The 14,194-nt window shown below is 61.9% G+C and overlaps 1 protein-coding gene across 1 annotated transcript in view; it reads right to left on the reverse strand.

Moving 5' to 3' along the window:
* Nucleotides 1-14,194, reverse strand: part of LOC102527980 (SCO-spondin) — a 51,851-nt gene that overhangs the window by 17,291 nt on the left and 20,366 nt on the right. The window contains exons 44-67 of the mRNA XM_072964212.1: nucleotides 13,975-14,047; nucleotides 13,172-13,235; nucleotides 11,871-12,038; nucleotides 11,457-11,600; nucleotides 10,522-10,701; nucleotides 10,273-10,437; nucleotides 9,398-9,577; nucleotides 9,155-9,277; nucleotides 8,878-9,007; nucleotides 8,659-8,784; nucleotides 8,390-8,481; nucleotides 7,442-7,621; nucleotides 7,032-7,190; nucleotides 6,447-6,696; nucleotides 5,390-5,436; nucleotides 5,053-5,223; nucleotides 4,634-4,765; nucleotides 4,263-4,408; nucleotides 2,914-3,008; nucleotides 2,209-2,261; nucleotides 1,818-2,024; nucleotides 1,551-1,721; nucleotides 1,342-1,421; nucleotides 231-400 (exon numbers count right to left, since the gene is read on the reverse strand). Of these exons, the coding sequence (XP_072820313.1) occupies nucleotides 231-400; nucleotides 1,342-1,421; nucleotides 1,551-1,721; nucleotides 1,818-2,024; nucleotides 2,209-2,261; nucleotides 2,914-3,008; nucleotides 4,263-4,408; nucleotides 4,634-4,765; nucleotides 5,053-5,223; nucleotides 5,390-5,436; nucleotides 6,447-6,696; nucleotides 7,032-7,190; nucleotides 7,442-7,621; nucleotides 8,390-8,481; nucleotides 8,659-8,784; nucleotides 8,878-9,007; nucleotides 9,155-9,277; nucleotides 9,398-9,577; nucleotides 10,273-10,437; nucleotides 10,522-10,701; nucleotides 11,457-11,600; nucleotides 11,871-12,038; nucleotides 13,172-13,235; nucleotides 13,975-14,047 (3,306 nt within the window). The remainder of the gene's footprint in view (nucleotides 1-230; nucleotides 401-1,341; nucleotides 1,422-1,550; nucleotides 1,722-1,817; nucleotides 2,025-2,208; nucleotides 2,262-2,913; nucleotides 3,009-4,262; nucleotides 4,409-4,633; nucleotides 4,766-5,052; nucleotides 5,224-5,389; nucleotides 5,437-6,446; nucleotides 6,697-7,031; nucleotides 7,191-7,441; nucleotides 7,622-8,389; nucleotides 8,482-8,658; nucleotides 8,785-8,877; nucleotides 9,008-9,154; nucleotides 9,278-9,397; nucleotides 9,578-10,272; nucleotides 10,438-10,521; nucleotides 10,702-11,456; nucleotides 11,601-11,870; nucleotides 12,039-13,171; nucleotides 13,236-13,974; nucleotides 14,048-14,194) is intronic.

Consider the following 14,194-nt stretch of genomic DNA (forward strand, 5'->3'; position numbering starts at 1 on the left):
CGCAGACCCCCAGAGCCGGCTGCAGTTTCCCCACCTATCAGACAGGGGTCAGGGGGCCTGCCGAATCCTCTCAGGGCTTGTGGGAGTGCAACGTGCATCAGCTGAGACCAGGAGAGTTCAGGTCCAGGAGACATGAAGTCCTGTCCTCATCCCTGCACCTGCACCTGCATCCTGCCCACGTGGTGTGCCCTCACCCCTGCACCTGCATCCTGCCCACCTGCCCGCCTCACCAGTAGTTGCAGCCGTCGGGCCTCGCCAGCTGAGCACCCGGACGGTGCCGCTCCCCAGTCAGCAGGTCCAGGCAGCTGCAGTGGCTGGGCTGCACGCAGACGGCGCCATCGGCACTCAGCACCTGGCCCGGGGGGCAGTAACAGCCGGGCTGGCAGTGCCAAACGCAGTGCTGAGGGACAGCAAGGGAGGGCTCTGGTCATCCGAAAACTGGACGGATGGAAAGGGGCGGGGCGGGGGTGCACAGGTGGGAAGAAGAAGTGAAGCAGGAGGCTGCGGGGGCCGAGGGGAGAAGGGGACACTCCAGTCCGCAGCTGCTGTGTTCTGTATATAGTATATAGTTTATGCCGCGTTTCCACGGGAATTTCCCCTCCCAGGGAGGAGCAGGGAGAGAGGAGAGCTTGAGACGGACTTCCCCAGGTGGGGTGTCCTCCAAACGTGAACCCCACATAGCACTGGGTGGGGATCCAGGCATCTCCCAGATCTACTACAATGTGGGGAGCAGGGAACCGGAAAGCTGGGAAGGAGCTGGGGCTCCCTGGGGGAAGCCAGGACCAGGCACCACTCCTCATCCTACTGCCTCAGTGTGGGAGCCTCTTGACCTCCTTGGACAAGCCCCAGTGGGGCCTCAAAGCACTGTCCCTTCTCCCCAGCTCTTCTCTCAGCACCTTTGATTCAGGGCTGCTTCTTCACCATAGTGCAGGCGCCATGGGACCGCGACACCATCTGCGTGCCTGTGTCCCTCTCCACGGTCCTGGGCCGGCGCTTGGTGAATAGCCCCACACCCCAGCACACACACGCACGCACGAGTGCACAGAGTCAAGGTCTGTGCATAGACACGCCCTGAGGTTTAAGATGATACAGTGGGATGACTGCCCCTTCCTATGTGTTTTTGCTGTTTTTGTAATAAAATGTTTAAAATGAGAAACTGTTTGCTGCAAAGAAGACAAGGGCTGCTGGGTGAGGCTCACTCTCTGCTTCTCTGGAACAAGGCGGAGCCAGCCTGGTGGGCGCTGACCCCCTAAACTGTGGGGCGGCCCGATGTCAGAGGCACCACACCCCAAAGCCACACCCTGCCGTCAGGCAAATTGACCCTCAGGAGCCCAGACTTACCACGAGGTCATCACAGGAGCGAGGACAGGGAGGGCCACAGGTGCTGTATTCGGCCCCTTGGATGGCAGTACAGTTGGTCACTGGGGGGGTGGGGGGACAGGATGGGCTGAGAGCTGTGCGGTCACCCACCCTGGCCTATCTCCCCATAATGCTCCCTTGAGCTCTCCCACCTCCGCTCCTTGACCCCTACCCCCATCCCTGGCAGGTACCTGGGCAGGGCAGAGCCTGGCAGGCCGCCCCCTGGGCCTGAGGCCCCTCGCAGTAATCCCCCAGGCCCTGGGGTGGGGGCTGGTCACAGGCCCGGGTCCGGCTCCGCAGGCCTCCCCCACAGCTCCGACTACAGCTAGACCAGGGCCCCCAAGGGCCCCAGCCCCCAGCTCCTGGGAGGCAGCAGAGGAAGGAGTGGTGAGGGGCTTGGCTGGGGCCAGGGCAGCCGGTGCTAGGTGGTGGGGCTCCACAGGGCGCGAGGGACTCACGGTCACACCCCGGCAGGAGGCAGGGCTCCTCCTCTGCTTCAGGGCCTGGGCAAAGAGGTCGCGCCGAGGCCGGTGGGGGCAGCAGTGCCACGCTGGATGGTGCCACGCTGGGGGGCCTGGTGCAGAAGCGGTGTCGGTGGCGTCGGGCAGGACCACAGGAGGCCGAGCACTCGCTCCATGGGGTCCAGGGTGACCACGTGGGCTGACCTGGGGGTGCACAGGAGGGAGAGGCAGAGAGAGGACAGAGCAAGCAGAGGCTGGAGGCGCCCAAAGGGCTGGGGGCAAAGTGTGGGCCACAGGCAAGAGCGCCCCTCCTCCCTGTGCCCACCTCTCCCCAGGGCTTCCCTCCCCAGCCCCAGCGCGGGCCTCTGCAGGGAGGCCCCCTTCTCACCCTCGTCACAGGGCCAGGAGGTGCAGTTGGTAATGAGCCCAGAGACACAGGAGCTAGAGAAGGGGCAGCAGAGGGTCGGGTGCTGTTATAGGCTGAATGGGTCCCCCCCGAATCACATGTTGGAGTCCCAACATGTGACTGTGACTGCAGAACGTGACTTCATTTGGAGAGAGGATCTTTACAAGAGTGATCTAGTTAAAATGAGGTCATTAGGGTGACCTTAATCTGACACGACCAGTGTCCTTGTACAGAGGAAGACGACATGAAGACACAGAGAGGACACAGCCACGTGAAGCTGGACTGGGGGGCTGCAAGCGGGCAAGGCCGAGGGTTGCCCACGAACTCTGGCAGAGGCGGGCCTGGAACAGACGCTCCCTCACAGCCCTCAGGAGGAACCAGCCCTGCCAACACTGGGGTCTTAGATTTCTGGCCTCCAGAACTGTGAGAGGATAAACTCTGGGTTCAAGCCACCCTGCCTGCGGTGTAGCTGCAGCTGCCCCAGCAGCCCGAGCTGCGTGGGAAGAGGGAGCTGCGCCGGGAGGCCGTGGGTGAGGGGCGCCAGCAGGCTTGGCCCCGGAGAGCTGGCTGCTGGGCCTGTGGGAAGGGGTGTCTCCGTGGCCCTTCGAAGGCCAACAGCCTCTGGCACTGAGGAGAGACCGAGGCGTTCTCGGTGTCACGGGGCCATTGCAGGGGGAGGTGGCTCACCAGTTCTCACAGGAACGAAGCACAGCACTGCCCGGGGGGTGGAGGCGCCCCCCGTGGGCACAGGGGCAGTCCTGGGTGGGCACACACACATTGTTCTGGAACCAAAAACCCTCCATCACTTTCCAGTTTCCGGCCTGGCCTGTCCCCCAAGTCAGAGCTCAGCACCCACTTTCACAGGCGCTCCCCCTCCAATGCCGCGGATGCGTCCTCCGAACATCGCATCTCTGCCCGCTCCCCAAAGCCAGGGGAAAGCACCACCAGGTGCAGGGCCACGGAGAGGGGCATGGACCCCCGACTTCTAGGAGGAAAGACCATCTCCAACTGCAGGACACAGGACTGAATTGTCAAATCCATGAAAACAACTAACAAAATACGAAAAATGCGATTCATACAAAACTATGTAAAAATAAACAAAACGAAACCAACAAAACTATGTCTGGGCGTTTGGACAGAAGTTGCTAGTGTTTCAAATTGAAAAACATAGCCATCCAGCAGCACACGATTCAAAGTCAGATGTCCTGAAGTGCCCTGGGAAGCACTTAACCGTCCCACAGACTCTGATGACTAGGGACACTGTTACCCCCATTTTACAAGTGGAGAAACCAAAGCACAAGCTACTCAGCCCAAGGTCACAGAGCTGCTAGTCTAACAGCCTGACTCCCCACTGGAGTCTGTCCCTTAACCAGGGCCCATGGCTCAGCAGCGTCTCTATAAGCCCACCCCACCGCCCCGCGGGCTTTTGTCCAAACTCCACCCCGCCCCCGCATTTGCCAGACCTGGTCCCCACCACCTTCCAACTGGAATGGCTGCCTCCCTGCTCTCCATCCACATCCTCCAGTCTCTGGTGGTCACGTTGGGGAACCACCTCCTCCAGGAAGCCCACCATCACAGACCCCGCCCCCCCAATCTGTATCACGTGCTCTGCAATGTGCAGAGCTCACATCCTGAGTATCACATGGGTCTGTCTTCATTGCCAGGGCTCTGGGTCTGCCTTCCCCAGACTGCCGGCTCCTGGAGGGCAGAGCCTGCTCTTCCCCACAGCATAGCCCAGCCCAGGACTGAGCTTGCAGGAGGTGCTAGGGTGATAACATAAGAGGACAGAGCACTCAAGCAGGCACAAATCATAAAGACCTTCTAAACGAATCACCATTTTACAAACAGGAAAACAGAGGCCCAGACCGGAATGCCACTCGCCCACGGTCACCTGCCGGTTGCTGGCCGAGCAGAGCCACGCCCCCTGAGTTCAGTGCTCCATCTTCAACTCTGCAGGGTTGCCCTGTCTCCAGCTCCACACTCTTGGCTCTGCCTCTGCCCAGTCCCCAAGGAGGTCAGGCAGGGAGGACACTCACCAGTAGGAGTGTCCCAGACGGGCAGTAGCAGCCAGGGTGGCAGGGCTGGTCAGTCTCTCTCGGGGTGCTAAGCTCTGCACAGGAGGCAGGGCCCTGGGCACAGTCCAGCCACTGCTTGCCCAGGGGACACACACCAGGCACTGGCCCTGGGGACACAGAGATTAACAGCTCAGTCCAGACGCACTCAGCTCTCCCCCAGACTCCCACCCTGGGAGAGATATCAGCTCCGGGTGTGGCCAGGGAGGTCAGGGGCTGCACAGGAGCTCAGGGAGAGGGGTCCCTGGGGTGACAGAGAGTGGGTGATGGAGCCCTGGGTGGTGTGGGGATGAGAAGTGAGGGCGGGGCGTGGAGGAGAAAATGGGTGCCCTCACCCACACAGGGCTGCAGGCCACAGGTGGAGAAGTCCACGGGGCTGTTCCGGCCACTCCCTCGGGTGCGATTCCGGTAGCCACCGCCACAGGGCACAGAGCACGGAGACCAGGGGCCCCACTCCTCCCCAGGACCTGTGGGTGACACCTAGGTCACTGCAGGCCCTGTCTCCCACACCCGGACACTCAGTCACTCTTCCTCCTGGACCCTAGACACCTACGGCATCACATCACACCTTCTCGGGAGGACCTGGAACAGGGCTGCCCCCAGGGAGGACCCCTCTTAGGGCTCTCTGGGGACCACAGCTTCATGGCATCCCCCAGGGAAGGCCCTTGCACCTCTCCTGGGTCTGGATGGGAGTGACAAGGAGTGTTCCTGGCTCCTCTCTGGAGGGTTTGAGGACCTCGGTCCCAACTCTCACCTCGACACGGCCTCAGACTGCAGAATTCAGCCTCCATGCTGGGGCCCTGGCACGCAGCGCCCCCGAAGGCAGCAGGGGGCGCAGTGCCCGCCCGGAAGCGCCGCCGAATACCCACGTTGCAGCTGCGGCTGCAGAGACTCCACGGGGTCCAGGGGCTCCAGCCGCAGGCCACTGCCAGGGCGGGCGCCAGGAGAGAGGCACAGGATGTGTGAAACCAGGTCAGGTCATCCCTGGGGCACCCCGACACCACCAGGCTTGATTACTGAAGGGGCCAGCATCCCCTCTGGTCTCTGAGAACCCACCATTGCCGACTCCTGGGCCCTGAGCGTGGGGGTACCTGGGCAGGGCTCCGAGGTGCACACCATCTCACCAGAGGTACAGGTGCTGCAGAGAGAGTGCCCAGTGAGGCCAGGACCAGCCCCTGCCCCTTGGAGCACTGGGTACCTGTCCCCAGGGAGAAGCGGCCAGGATCACCGTGTCCACCACACAGAAGGGAAACCCGAGGGTCTGGGAAGCAAAGCAAGTTGCCTTGTGTCCCATATGAAGTTCAAAGTAACCAAGGGTTCTCCCCCAGTCCCTCCCTCACAATTCCACCCGCTGTGGCTCCCTGACGCCCCTAGGCACTGCACTGCCCTTTGCCCCATGGTTTTTATCAAGGAGTTGCCTTTTTATATTTTTTATTCCATTTGTATGTATTCAACACTGTGTAGAAATAACTCTGAGTGACTCCTCAGGGCCAGGTACGGTGTATTCTGAAGGAGCTGACACTAGCTGGGTATTTTAAACCTTCTCCTCCCTTTTGCTTTTCTCCAATATTTTAAAGCCCATTTGTCAAATACGTGGGTGTCCCAGAAAAAGAATCTAAGGGAAAAAGAAAAAGAAAACGAGGTGAAGGGAGAGGAAGAATGAAGGAGGGAATTGGGGGAGGGCCAGGGAATAGAAAATAAAAAGGAAAAAGAAAACGAACTGAAAGGAAAACATAATGAAAGGGGGGGAAAAAAGGAATGGGGTTAGTGCGCCCTCTGGCGGTCAGGTCTGGTTTCAGCTTTGAGTGTTGGGTGCTTCAAGGTTTCTGAGCAGATTTCAAGTGAATTTCTCTCAGGAAAGAGAAACAGAAGTAACTGGAAGAACAACATAGAAGCCTCCCACTAGGTTCTAGTTCCATCATAAATAGCCTCACCCAGCTGAGCCTCAGTCTCCCCATGAGTCAAAAGAGTCCTTATAATCGCCCACCCCTCCAGGCTGGGCAACACCTTGTCCACTTCAACATTCTCAGGGCCCGGACCCCGCACCACGGAGGCACAGCGAACCTCCCGGTGCATGAGAGGCCACGCCTGCCCACCTCTGGAGCTCCTCGCCTATGCTCCCCCTGGCTTCCCGATGCTGGTGCCTACCAGTTGTTGCAGTCCAGCTGGGTCACTGCTCCTGGTGCATAGAGCTGCCCATGCAGCTGGCAGGGGCACTGACTGAGGGGCAGGCAGCTGGTGTTGTGCAGGAAGAGGCCAGGGGGGCAGGAGCAGCCAGGGGTGCAGAAGCCGGTGCACTCCACCCCAGGGCCCTGTGCCAGACACAGCTGAGGGCACGGGCCCCCCTCCTGGTGGCACTGCTCCGCTGAGCGGAACACCATGTCCCCTGGGCACTGGCCTGGACAGGAAGACAGAGCCGGTCTCAGCAGGGACAGGCAGGAAGGGCAGGGAGATGGAGGGGTGTGAGGGAACCTGCATGCAGGTGACAGGGTGGCAGCTGGGAGGTCATCAGCACTGAGAAGCCAGAGGAAGCCCCCTCCCTCAGGGCACAACTGGTGCCCGGTCCCCAGCGGGTGGCAGCTGGAGGAGACACAGGGAATCCAGAAAAGTCTCTCTTAGTTCAAGGCATGGAGGCAAAGGTCAGTCAGTGCCATGCTAAGGTAAGCAGGAAAAGGTTAACCCCCAAGTGTTGGCTGGACTTGGCCAGTGGGAGAATGTGCAGGGACTTGGCACCTGTGCAGGGCTGTGTGTTGCAGTCCCTGGTCTGGCTGTGGGGTCCTTGGCACCCAGGGTCCCCAGGAGCCGAGGCAGAACAGCTGCGCCCACGTGTCTGGATGCCTCCATCACACGGGGCTGAGCAGGAGGACCAGGCGGCCCATGGAGCCCAGAGGCTCGGCACTGTCCGGGAGAGCCAACAGTCAGGGACACTGCAAAGCCAGCCAGGCTGGGTGTGGGAGGGATCAGAGTCTTAACTGTAGCTTCAGCCCCACTGACATCCACACCTCCAGGGCTGCCCCAACATTCCTTCAGGCCAGGCCCACCCTGTTAATCTCAGGCTGGCCACCCTGTCCCAGGTATTGAGAGCCTCGGCATCCACTCCTCACCCTACCCCGGGGCCCAGGCCACAGCAGGGGCGGAGGGGACCATACCTGGGCACACGGGGAGGCTGCAGGGCTCCTCCTGGGTGGACTCCCCTGGGCAGGATGTGTCCCTGGGGCTGGGGCAGAGCCGGGAACGGCTGCGCCAGCCCGGGCCCCCTCCAGGGACCAGGCAGCTTTGGGAGCAGGCAGACCAGGGTGCCCAGGGCGTCCAGCCCAGGGCCTCTGCAGGGAAAAGGGCAGGACACTGCACAGGGACCCTGCAGGGCTGGGGAGGCTCAGGGGACCTGGGGCAGGGCTGAGAGGCTCTGGGGTGAGGGAAGGGCTCACAAGGACAGGCGCGGCCTCTGCCCCTCGAGGACCCCCACTATTGGCCCAGGTCTCACTGTCAGAGTGGAACCTCCCGCTGAACCTGGCTCCTCGACATGTGGCCCAGCTGGCGTCTCCACATGTCCACTACCCATATGCATATTTTCTCCCAGATCAAAACTTCCAGAGCCTTCTAAACAATTGTCCTTCATTCAGCTTCGATGCAGAAACCCTGAGGCCCCTCAGACACGTGGCTGTCATTCTCCACCAGCCCCCCCACTTCTCCTGCTGCCAGAGCCTGACCCAGGCCCCCTGGACCCACACCTGCACCCCAAATCTCCCTGCCCTGTTGCCCTGGGCCCCCCAGCAGTGGAAAGAGGGCAACAGTCCTGGCCTCCAAGAGGCCAGCGGGGCCAGCCTCATGCCCATGACCAGCTCTCAGACACCCTGCGCCCCCCACACCAGCCTGTCCCTGGGCCCAGGCCTTCACCTCCTCCCCGCCAAAGCGCCACCGATCAAGGTCAGCTCCAGGGCTGCCTTTTGGATGGGGCGGCTTCCCTGACCCCCAGGCAGAGTGTCCCTCAGGCTGGGTCCCGCAGTGTTCTGAGGACCGGGATCTGGAGGCTGGAGGCGGGCCCCGGGAGAGACGGTGGGTTCCTACATCCCTACGCCTGATGTTCGTACCTGCCCCGCACTCCGAGTGGCAGGTCTGCAGCTCCTGCCTTTCACCTTCACAGGGGGCACCACCAAAAGCGGCCGGAGGGTTGGAGGGAGACCTGAGGATAGAGGCAGCCGGGGCACCTGCCCTTCCCTCCCTGCCCCTCACCCCTGCCTTCTGCCTCCTCCAACCACCACCCTCTCCCCTGCAGGCCCCTGGGCTCTCCCCTCTCCACGCCCCTTCCCTTCCTTCTCCCGTTTCCCTTTCTCTCCCTTGCCGGCTCTGTCCTGCACACCTGAACCTGGTCCTCATGCCAGAGCCACAGGAGCGGTCGCAGGGACCCCAGGAGGACCAGGCTGACCAGCCGCAGGGCACGGGGCAGCCCCCTGGTTCACACAGCAGAGCCCCCTTCTCACACACGCTGCAGTGGGGAAAGGGGCCGAGGAGGTCAGGACTGGGGAGGGGAGGGGGCTGTGCCTGACCCAGGCCCTCCCCACCCGGCAGACGCCCTCACCATCGGCTGCAGTTGTCCAGGGTGAAGGGCACCCCCGGCTGCTGCAGCTCTTCACCCACGAGGCAGGGGCACTCGGAGAGGGGCAGGCAGCGAGCGTCCTGGAGGAGGAGCCCAGGAGGGCAGCGGCATCCTGGAGTAGGGGGAGGGCACTCAGTCCCAAGTGTGGGGGGCAGTGGGGAGGGGAGGTGGAGACTGAGGGCTGGTGGGCCTGCGGGGATGCCCCACATTCCCCTGAGGGCTCTGCCTGCGGCACCCCTGCTGGCTGGGTCTGCCTCACCCTCCAGACAGTGTCCGCTGCAGCTTCTGTTGGCCTCAGGATCCAGGCAGGAGGGTGGGCACGGGGGCACCAGCCCCTTCTGGCACAGCTCAGCACTAACATGCAGGCGGCCCAGCCCACAGTCTGGTGGGAGATGGGCACCAGGTAGGGTGAGCACCAGGAGGCACAGTGACCCGCCTAACAGCCCCAGCCCCCATGGGGCTCCCCCCTCAGATGCCCCTGCCCCAGCCCAGCCCTCCTTACCTGTACCACCTGCGCAGGGCTGCAAGCCGCAGGGTGCCCTCTCTTGGGAGGCCCCGGGGCAGGGCGCACCACCATTCTTGGGCGGAGGGTCCACACAGCTCCTCCGGCGACTCCGATGGCCACCCCCACAAGAGGCGCTACAGGGCCCCCAGGCCTCCCACACAGCCCACGCCCCAGCCACTGCAGGAGAAGGAGGAACGGAGGGGGACCAGGTGAGCCCAAGGAGGGGCTGACCGTGCTAGAGAGAGCAGGGCTGAGAGGCAGAGAGGAGCCTCAGCAGCGGCCAGCAGGGTGGCTTAGAGCAGCGCCCTGGGGACTCCATAGCTTCCCCTCCTGTCCTAGTAAATCTCCCCTAGGTGGGAGTGACTTGAGGAAAGGTCTCTAGGGCTAAAGGCTCTGGCCCCTGGAAAGGGTCTGGGACGGCAGGAATCCCAGGGCAGGCGCCCCCTGGTGGCAGCAGATAGAAGCGGCATTAGAAGGCCAGATGTGGGGCTGAAGAAATCAACTCCAGGTGGGAAACCCTGGACCGAAGGTAGTGGCAGGTGGGGGCCACCCCCTTGGATCCACAGGGCCTTAGGCTCGGAGCCCGGGACCAGTGGCACAGTGTGTTTATACCCTCACTCTGAAGCGGGGCTGGCCGCTGCTCCAGCTCCCACACTCAGGCAGGAGGAGGGCAGGATGGGGACGTGGGGGTCGGGGGGGGGGGGAGCAGGCTTCAGACAAGTCCCCTGGAGGCGCGAGGCTGTGACATCAGAAGGGGGCTGTCCTACTAGAGTCCCGGAGCTTGGATAGAGGTCCCAAAGGAGAGCAAGGGCATTTTCCATGAGGGTGTCGCGCCTGGGGTGCTGGGAGACCTGGGAGGGGGTGCCTGTTACCTGGGCAGGCCTGCACAAAGCAGGGCTGGCTGCGGAGCCGGTCAGGCGGGCAGCTGCCCCCGGGCAGGGGAGGCCACAGCAGCTCCCGGCGCTGGAAGGCGAGGCCGAGGCCACAGCTATGGCTGCAGCCGCTCCAGCCAGACCAGGGTGCCAGCCCACAGTCCACTGCAGGGACGGGTGGGCCGGGCTCAGAGGTGGCTCATGTGGGAGCCGGCGCTCGGGGTGCCCCCGCCCCGGCCCGGCACATACCACAGCCATCCTCGTCGGAGCCGTCCTGGCAGTCGTGCTGCAGGTCACAGCGCCGCTCGGCCGGCAGGCACTCGCCACTGCCGCAGCTCAGCTGGCTCGGGGAGCAGAGCGCTCTGGAGGCCGGCAGCCCAGGCAGGGCCGTGGTGGGCACCGCGAAGGGCGCAGTGCTCGCTGCCCATGCTGGGGGCAGGGGTAGGGGGAAGGGAGCCACTCAAGTGATTCTGGCTGGATGATTAACTGAGCCCCTTCAGTCTCAGGCCAAGCGCAGGACAGAGCTTGCTGACCATGGCTCCGGCCTCCCCAGCCTACTTGATGCCGCCTACACCCAGTGCAGGCTTCCCTCTGCTATGTGTGGATGAGATCATGGGGTCTTTGGTCTACACACGGTCTCACATAGTCTCTCTGCCAACAGCTCTTGGAGTGTCCAGAGGCCAGAGGGTCTAGAAGAACAGTTCACTGCCCCAAGTATCCCTTCCTGAAGGGGTACCCCAGGGGTGCCCCTTCCTGTGACTGGCTAACACTTGACCTCTCTTCTTTTGATTGGAAACTAGGCTTTGAGCATCGCGATCTACTTTTGATGGATGGATGGATGGATGGTGGGTAGATGGGTAGAGGGGGTGGATGGATGCTGGATGGATAATGGATGGATGGATTAATGGATAGAGAGATGAGTATCCTCAAAGGTCAGAGAGGTTTTATAAAATAGATTGGGGCCCAAGACCTACTCCGCCCACCCTCCATCATCCCCAAAGACACACACTTTCCTGGCGGCTTTTACGCACTCGGTGTCTTTCCACTCCCTACTGCCTCAAGCCACTCTTGTCATAGATGCTAGAAATGGGGGACAGGGCCTTCCCCAAACCTAAAGCCCACTTGCCATTACCACTTATGTGACACCAGACCCTGCAGGGTGCCCTGCAGGGCCCCAGGCTCACCACAGAGCCTCTCATCGGAGCCATCCAGACAGTCCTCTTTCCCGTCACACAGCTGCTCCTGCCCCACGCAGCCCAGCACCTCGCAGGGGACCTGGCCTGGGCTGCACCGCACGGGTGGGAAGGGCCCCGGGGTGATGTTCTGTCCTGTGGGCACCACCACAGCCAGCTGATGGTCACCAGCGCCCCCGCCCTCCCTCCTTCAGTCACCTCCCAGCAGCCCCCAACACCCCTCCTGATGTGTGGTGTGCTTCCTGCCTCTCTTGGGATAATAGGAAAAGTAGTGAACTTTGTCAGGAGACTTGGGTCCTATGCCTGGTCCTACCATATCCCTGACCTCCAGCCAACCTCCCAGGGCCTCTGTCCCCCTGCAAGGCAGTTGTCGGGGCACACAGGCAGAAGGCCATGGACTCTTACCAGCAGGGGCCCCAGGCGTCGTCGGGTGTTGGGGGAGCACTGTCACGGCTGCCATCTCTGGTCTCAGGGCCTTGGCCTCAGGCTGGGAGGTGGGGGTGGTGATCATGGTCTGCACGGATTCCCCAGGACTTGGGTGAGGTGTGGACACAGGACTCAGTGGCCCCTTCCCTGCAGGTGCAGGAGGGAGAGGGGTGAGCCCCATCAGTATGGGACCTCAAGAGGGCTTCCCAGGCTTTGGGGTGGTGCAGGGTGAAGACAGCCTACACCCCACCTTCCAAGGGGCTTCAAATCAAAAAGGAAATAGGACCCAGTCGTCTCAGGAGCACAAGAAGGGTTTTAACTGAAAGTGGAAAAAAAGCTTAGTTTTGAGTGAGATTTGTACTCTACTCTCACAAAGACACACATGGCACCTTCCAAGTGAAACTCACCAAAAACTAAACCATTAAGGGAGAAAAAGAACAGAGGACATTTAAACAGCAGCAGAAGGAGGGAGTGCTACCAGAGATGCAGGAGAAGCCCATTGCTACAGCTGCATAGAGAAATTGATTGTGAGCTTCCTGGCAACCACAGTGAAAAGGGGGTTGAGCTTCTCATTTTCTGACAAGAGACTCATATTGAAAAGACAGCCTTTTCTCTAGAATCAGCCTTAGAACGAGATTAGGATTCGTCAAGTGGGTCTGCATGTTACAAACTGCTTGATACAAGTTGCTTCATCTGCTTTTCACAAAAGACACAGAAACCCAGGCTAACCAGGCTCCTGAGTATTCATGGGAAGGGACCATACTGGTCGTCTATAAGCACTCTGAGCCTCACAGAGGGGAAACTGTGGCTGGGCAGGTGGTGGACAGGCCCAACATGTCCCAAGGGAGAAGGCCAGACCCAGGACACATGTGGCTGCCCTGACAGCCCTCGCCAGCCGCCTCTCTCTGAAGACAGCTCTCCTGGGGCTTATGTGTGGGTGAAGGACCAGGCAGGAGGGGGCAGCTGACACACAACCACAGGGAGCCCCTTTCCTCGTCCTATTTAGGGACATGCTAACTTGGTGACCTTGGCTTCCCTGTGCCAATTTAGAGACATTTGCTGCCAGGAAGCACTTCAGAAAGGGGTGCTTGGTTCTGTGAATGGGTGAGAGAAGGAGTGCAGGTGGGGCCAGGCAGCATCCCACAGCCCAGGGGAGCCCCCTCCTGGCCAGGGGTCTGGGAGAGTCGGAAGACTGAACTCTTGAGATGTAATAGCCCCTTGCTCTGAAAAACCAGGAGGTCTGGGGGCCTGGGAACGAGGCCTGGAGTTTGGGCACGTACCTGTAGAGGGCGTGGGCGACCCCAGCCCCTGACGCCAGCGCTCAGCCTCGGGCTCTGCCAGACCCTGCAGAGGGAGAGGGCTCAGCTGTGCAGCCGGGGCCCTGAGGGCAGCTCCGCCTGGGGTCCAGGCATCGCCCTCTCACTCCCTCTCGTTCCCGCAGCGCAGGGCAGAGCTGGGGTGAGAAGCCTGACTCCTCTGCAGCACCCTGGGGCTCAGCACCCCGGGTGCCGGGGGCTCAGGGGCTGTTCTCACTGCTCCCCAAGGGGATCCACTTCGGCTCCTGTACGCCAAATCCCTGTGGCCTCCCCCGCCCAGCACCCACCCCTGTGCCTAAGTGTGTGGTCACCCTCCCCTCTGGGTTCCTGACCAGGCTGTTCTCCGGTGGGGGAGTGCCCACCCCTCATCTCTGTGTTACAGATGCTCCTTCACCACCGTCCTTCAAATCTCATCCAGGAAGCCTCTGGAGACCCCAGGCTTAGGGTGGCTCTGAGCACTGGGGCCTGTTCTGCAACCAAAACCTCTCTTCTGGGGGTGCAGGCCCCTCCTGTCTCCTAAATACCCCCAGGCCAGGCATCTGCCTTGTGCTTCCCCACACCTCTAGCCATCCCTTTGGCCCCCAGCCCCAGCCCAGCACCAGGCTGGTCCCCAGGAGGCTCAGGGCTGAAGGCCTGATGGAGAAAGCAGCCCCACACACAGGGAGGCAGCACTGGCCCGTCACGTGGAGAGAGGGAGGAGGACCACGGGGAGCAGGGGCTGCCCATGCCCTGCACCCGACCTGCTGGGCCTGCTTCTCCCCACTCACCTCCCTGGGCACGGGGGGCAGCTGTCCAGGCTGGGTGGAGGAGGGGACCAGGGTCCTGGCTGTGGACTGGACTCTGAGAAGAAAAATAACCCGGGGGCTCCAGGGGCTCTCGCAGCTTCAGAGCCCCCAGCCCAGCACGGGCTCAGTGTGCTCTTGGGTGGGCCTGAGGCAGGGCTGGGGCGGGGCTCTTGAGAGGCTACTGCCTGCGGGGATGCCCTCC

The sequence above is a fragment of the Vicugna pacos genome, chromosome 7 (genome assembly GCF_048564905.1).
Source record: "Vicugna pacos chromosome 7, VicPac4, whole genome shotgun sequence".
NCBI classification, from domain to species: Eukaryota; Metazoa; Chordata; class Mammalia; order Artiodactyla; family Camelidae; genus Vicugna; species Vicugna pacos.